Raw genomic sequence first — 6,000 nt, 5'->3', positions numbered from 1 at the left:
ATGTCCACTTTGATCACCTTGCACTTGTTTTATTGTGGTCTGTTTTGTCAATTTGTTTATAATTTATGTTTTTGTGAATGCTGCTTATCTGACGCTGCGCGCCTGTAATTGCTGCTGCAAGTTTTCCATCCCTCCTGTCCGTACATGTATTTATGCAGACGACAATAAACTGAACCGTAACAGAATGCAGAATAGTGTTACAGTTACAGATAAAATACAGTGCATGTAAACAAGAAGTTGCAAGAGCCATGGCGGGGTACACTGTGAGGTCAAAAGACTATCTCATTGCACGGTTTGTCAATAGCAGCGTATTATGGTTGCACACCAGTAATTACTGCTTTAATTCTCCCTCCTCCCCCCCCCTCTGACATCCATCCGGGTCCCGGTTCGCCCGGGTGACGTCACCAGGCCTCCGTTGTCAATAATGGCGAGGCTGTGAGAGCGGGGCGGCGGCGGACGGCGGAGGTAGGGCTTTCCGGACAATCCTCAGCCATCCTTGTTTGCTCCGGTCCTTGGTGCCGTCCTAGCCCGCCGATCAAAGGCCCGGTTTCCCTGTCGGGCTCAGGGAGGCGAAATCGGGAGGGGATATTGACGTTTAACCGCTGAAATCGGTGGGGACAGGAGGACTCCCCCCGCCTCTCCCGTCCGCACTCCGGGAGCTGCCAGTCACTGGAGGCTGAGCCCGAGCCTCATTCTTCTTCTTTCTGATTGTTTTCCAGAGCAAGGAAAAGATGGAGCTGAGAGTTGGGAACAAATACAGGCTGGGGAGGAAGATTGGCAGTGGCTCCTTTGGTGACATTTACCTGGGTAAGTTTTTGTTTTGTAGTAAATAGAACGTAATCATGTCAAATACCCAACGTTGAACAAATCTCCTCTTGAGGTAATTCAATGCGAAATTAAGTTGGGAAAGGAGTAGCTTGTATTTTTCGAATTGTGCTCATATTGTTTATGTATCTATTATTTTTCTCCCTGTTGGAGTTGCTGGAGCTGTCAATGGCTAAGAGGCTTTGCGTTGAGATGAGTGGGGCTTTACTGAGGGTGAGGGATCCTTCCATTCCAAAGGCACCCTCTGGAATATGGGGTCCCAGAAGGCAGGGGTGGGGTGATTTTATTTGGGAGCTGCGCATCCAGACAATGGGAGTCATGTATATTTGCTAGGCTGACTGTTATCTCTTTCCCTAGAAAGTTAAGAATGGGTGTTCATATGTTAATTTTTGGGAGTGCAAGATGTCTGAGTCCAAGCATTTTATCCCCTTAAAAGGGAAAAAAAATATTTTTTTAGATTACTAAATGGCTCTTCCTTTGTTTGTGTGTGTTGCTCTGGATTTCTAGCATCTGCAGAATCTCTTGTGTATATAACTTCCTTTATAGCTTGGTCATCTATGTCTTTTTTTTGTCATAATGTGCCTATGGTCTTTGAGTCTTCATCTGCTGGATAGTTTGCCAGATGCCTTTTGCAAAAATAAAAGATCATGATGCTGTCTAGTATATCACTCTTGGATATCATGTAAGACTAGGGGTCAGGAGTCAGCCATATGGTCATTTGAGCCTGCCCCACCTCATAGCTGATTTGATCTTGGTCTCCTCTCCACTTTCCTGCTAGCTTTCTTTAACCTATGACTTTTTGTAGATTAAACATCTGTCTATCTCTGCTGTGAATATGTTGTATGATTCAGACCCCACAGGGGAAAGGGTATTTCAAAGATCCATGACCCTCCTGAGAGAGTAAGTTCTCATCTGTCTTAAATATATGACTAGCTGTCCTGAAATTATGCTTCTGCTTCCCTTTGGGAAGTGTGCTCTCTAAGTTGCCCAGTGAAGCACCCCTATAATCTAAAGTTTTAAAAATTGTCTGTTTTTAGCCGTCAGCGAGTGATAGCTAAAACTATGATCTTCAGTTCCTTTTAATCCCAAGAATTGATCAAATGAGACTTCTCTGAATTGTCTCCAGTGTATACATATGTTTCCATTTTTTAAATGGGTTGTAAACTGTATGAGTTACTGCAGTTGTAGTCTTGCCTTATGCCCCATATCAATCTAATAAGACTGCTCTGTTGTGCTCCCCTACCTTCACAGTAAAGGTCTGTGTTCTGATTGTCATCCTAAACTGGCATACTGCACTTTTTGCCTGGTAGAGAAAACGTGTTTGATTCCAGCCCCTGTACGTTTTGTTGAGCTTCCTTGGTCATGCCCTGTATTGTTTATTGCATCGGTGTGTTGGCCCTGCCCTGTGGCACAGATGTTGAGGCTCTCCTGTTTACTGACGTTGCCAAAATGCTCTTCCTCTTTCCCAGGAGATCTGTCTTTCTAAAAAAGAAAGTTGGAGGAAATTGCTGTTGATGATACTCCTAAGGAAGAACAAGCTATACCTAGTGTTCCTGCCAGTGAAGTTCAATAACTTTAGATATTATCTTCTTGGACCTCTGGAGAAAGTATATGACCTTTTGTATGGTAGAAATTTTTCCTGTAAGCTTGTAATACAGAACAGAGATGAGGAATTTCTTTAGACAGATGGTGAATCTGTGGAATTCATTGCCACAGACGGCTGTGGAGGCCTAGTCATTGAGTATATTTAAAGTGGAGGTTGGCGGGTTCTTGATTAGTAAGGATGTCAAAGGTTACAGGGAAAGGCCAGGAGATTGGGGTTGAGAGGGATAATAAATCAGCCATAATGGAATGAATGTTACGGTCTTGTATTGTCTGGTACCAACCTGGCATGTTGTGATGGCCCACTCAATGAAGCCACATTTGTTTCAATTTATGGCAAGTCTTTACTTGATTTTACAATGGAGAAATTGGGACAGGAGTGGAAGGAGGAATCGAGAATAAGGAGGTTCAGGTGGGGGGGGGGGGGTCGGTCCTGATCAAGGGTCTCAGCCTGAAACATTGACTCTCCATAGATGTTGCCTGATCTGCTGGGTTCCCCCAGCATTTTGTGTGTGTTGGTGATCACCATTTCACTATTTTACTGGTTGAACAACTTTCAATTTGTATTTGACTTGATCAATGGGTGATAGGTGAATGGCATGATCCACACCCTTTGCTATTATGCAGATAAGGCTATCAAATTGGAAGGTAAAATATGTGGAATCCTGTAGTTTGTTCAGTTAGTCACTAATATCTCACTTTGTTTCTTCTCAGACTGACTGGTTGAGCTTATTAACAATATTGTGGCTCTTTTCTTTAAATGCTCTCCTGCTTGGACGTTGGCCTTTTTTTCTTACCCCTAAGTCTTACCAAAAAAAGGTCCTGACTCGATGTGAGCAGTCACTGTTTAGGCAAAACAGATTCCGATTCGAATTAATTTATTGCATGTACATGGAAACGTAAAGTGAATGCGTTGTTTGCATTATCAACCAACACGACTTTAGGACATACTGGGGGCAGCCAGTAAGTGTTATGAAGCAATCCAGTGCCAATGTAGTCTGTCCACGATGTTCAGCCGAACAACACAAGCAACAACAGTAGCAAAACAGACCCTTTCACACTTCCACAGACAGACCTCCATCCCAAGATAGGCTACTTCTGTGCCTCCAGTCCTTGACCCTGGACTCTCAGACTTGCAGACATCGGGCTTCCAACTTTGGACTTTCCTGACCTCTCTTCCAGCCTAGACCCCAGAACTTGCCTATCATGAGTTTGACCTTTGTGCCTAAATGTCCCTCGTAACTCCTTCAGAATCCTTGCCTCCATATTCGTTGACTTCAAGTGCTTGCTGACTTTCGACTGTGGGGCATTCCAATCACCGGCTAACCAAACACTCCAATCACCAAACATCTAACTTCATTAACAACCCCTGACCACTAGCACTCCCCTCACTCTGTGCCCAAACCCACCAGGCGATCCTAAAACTAAGTCTGAGCTAGAACACTGGCGGGTATCACAGTTTGGTGCCACCTTGACCGGAAGATCATTTGACAAGTAGCGAACAGCCATAGCGAAGTTTTGATTTACAAAGACTTTGAGCTGAATTGGTCCTAACACAAGAGACCAGTTGTGGCATTAATATTGAGGGAAGTTGGTGCCTTTTGCGGAATTTCCTCTCAAGAGGGACATTGGCCATGTCTGTAAAGAAAAGAATGGGTTTCTAGATGAATGATTGTGTTGTAGGAACCACTTCTTCCCCTTGGCCGTCGGATTTGTGAACATAATGAACCCATGAACACTGCTTCGCTATTTTTGTTTAACTTTTTTAAATATATTTCTTACTGTAACTAGTAGTATATTTTTGTGTATTGTACTGTACTGCTTCTGCCAAACAACAAATTTAATGACCTGTCAGTGGTAATAAACCTGATTCAGTATCTTTGTGTTTGGGGATTGGGGGTCGGGGGGAATAGAATGGTAAGCAATTCTATGGATTTGAGGGAGCAGGAAGTGGGAAAACCCTTTGGATAATAGAGGAACTGGGCCAGAAATAAGTTTGGTATTCCCACTTTGGTTAGGCTACAGTAGCCTCTACAAATGGCACTTGCATAAAGAAAATGTTAGATGAGTTCAAGGATCATGAGGTAATGTTGCAGCTCTATGAAACGCTGGTTAGATTAGCGTTTGGAGTATTGTGTTCTTTTCTGGTCTCCTGATTATAGGAAGGATGTGGAAGCTTTAGAGATGGTGCAGAGAAGATTTATCAGAAGCTACTTAGAGTAGAGAGCATGCCTTATGGGGATAAATTGAGAGAGCTAAATTTCCTCTTTAGAGCGAACATGTACATGGAGCAAATGGAGAGCCGGAGACAGTTTGTTTTCTGGAGTGGAAATGACTAATATGAGGGGGCATAATTTTAAAGTGATTGGAGAATAGTATGGGGGGATGTAGGAGGGAATTTTTTTTTACATAGAGTGGTAGTTGTGGTAGAGTGAGATATATTAAGAAACCTTTAGATGGGTGTTTTCATGATAGGAGAAGCAGTGGGATGTGCAGGAAGGAAGGATTAGATTGATCTAAGAAGGTTATAAGTTAGTACAGCATTGTGGGCTGACAGGCCTGCGCAGTGTTGTAGTGTTCTATATTATGTAAGATGGCAGTTAATGGTGGAAACAAACACCCAGTTTGTTTTATAATTGTGGTTTCAGCAGAGGAAAGATGTTCAGTGTAGATTTACGGAACAAAATACATCTCATGATGGTGGGTTTAAAGCAGTAGTGCACCAGATTAGGGTCAGTACAGGAAGCGAAGATGAGAGTGGTGGAAAATTGTATTCCTTGGGGTGAGCTGAGGAAGTGGTGATGGGAGAGGGATGAATGGTGTTCCTTTGTGCTTGCAACACTGTGTGTCCGACAGAGTGATCAGCAGCATTGGGGCTCCACAGGGGACTGTCTTGTCTCCCTTTCTCTTCACCATTTACACCTCGGACTTCAACTACTGCACGGAGTCTTGTCATCTTCAGAAGTTTTCTGATGACTCTGCCATAGTTGGATGCATCAGTAAGGGAGATGAGGCTGAGTACAAGGCTACGGTAGGAAACTTTGTCACATGGTGTGAGCAGAATTATCTGCAGCTTAATGTGAAAAAGACTAAGGAGCTGGTGGTAGACCTGAGGAGAGCTAAGGTACTGATGACCCCTGTTTCCATCCGGGGGTCAGTATGGACATGGTGGAGGATTACAAATACCTGGGGATACGAATTGACAATAAACTGGACTGGTCAAAGAACACTGAGGCTGTCTACAAGAAAGGTCAGAGCCATCTCTATTTCCAGAGGAGACTGAGGTCCTTTAACATCTGCCAGACGATGCTCAGGATGGTCTATGAGTCTGTGGTGGCCAGTGCTATCATGTTTGCTGTTATGTGCTGGGGCAGCAGGCTGAGGGTAGCAGACACCAACAGAATCAACAAACTCATCGGTAAGGCCAGTGATGTTGTGGGGATAGAACTGGACTCTCTGACGGTGGTGTCTGAAAAGAGAATGCTGTCTAAGTTGCATGCCATCTTGGTCAATGTTTCCCATCCACTACATAATGTACTGGGTGGGCACAGGAGTACATTCAGCCAGAGACTC

General features: G+C 43.9%; 1 protein-coding gene across 2 annotated transcripts in view; it reads left to right on the top strand.

Moving 5' to 3' along the window:
* The first annotated feature begins 381 nt into the window (after positions 1–381).
* Positions 382–6,000, top strand: part of LOC140204986 (casein kinase I) — a 65,662-nt gene continuing 60,043 nt past the window's right edge. For both annotated transcript variants that reach the window (XM_072272031.1, XM_072272030.1), the window contains exons 1-2: positions 382–465; positions 720–807. In XM_072272031.1, coding sequence (XP_072128132.1) covers positions 732–807 — 76 coding nt within the window. In that variant the 5' untranslated portion in view covers positions 382–465; positions 720–731. The remainder of the gene's footprint in view (positions 466–719; positions 808–6,000) is intronic.

The sequence above is a fragment of the Mobula birostris genome, chromosome 11 (genome assembly GCF_030028105.1).
Source record: "Mobula birostris isolate sMobBir1 chromosome 11, sMobBir1.hap1, whole genome shotgun sequence".
NCBI lineage: Eukaryota > Metazoa > Chordata > Chondrichthyes > Myliobatiformes > Myliobatidae > Mobula > Mobula birostris.
The sequence above is the reverse complement of the archived record's forward strand: the minus strand, read 5'-3'. Positions and strand labels throughout refer to the sequence as shown.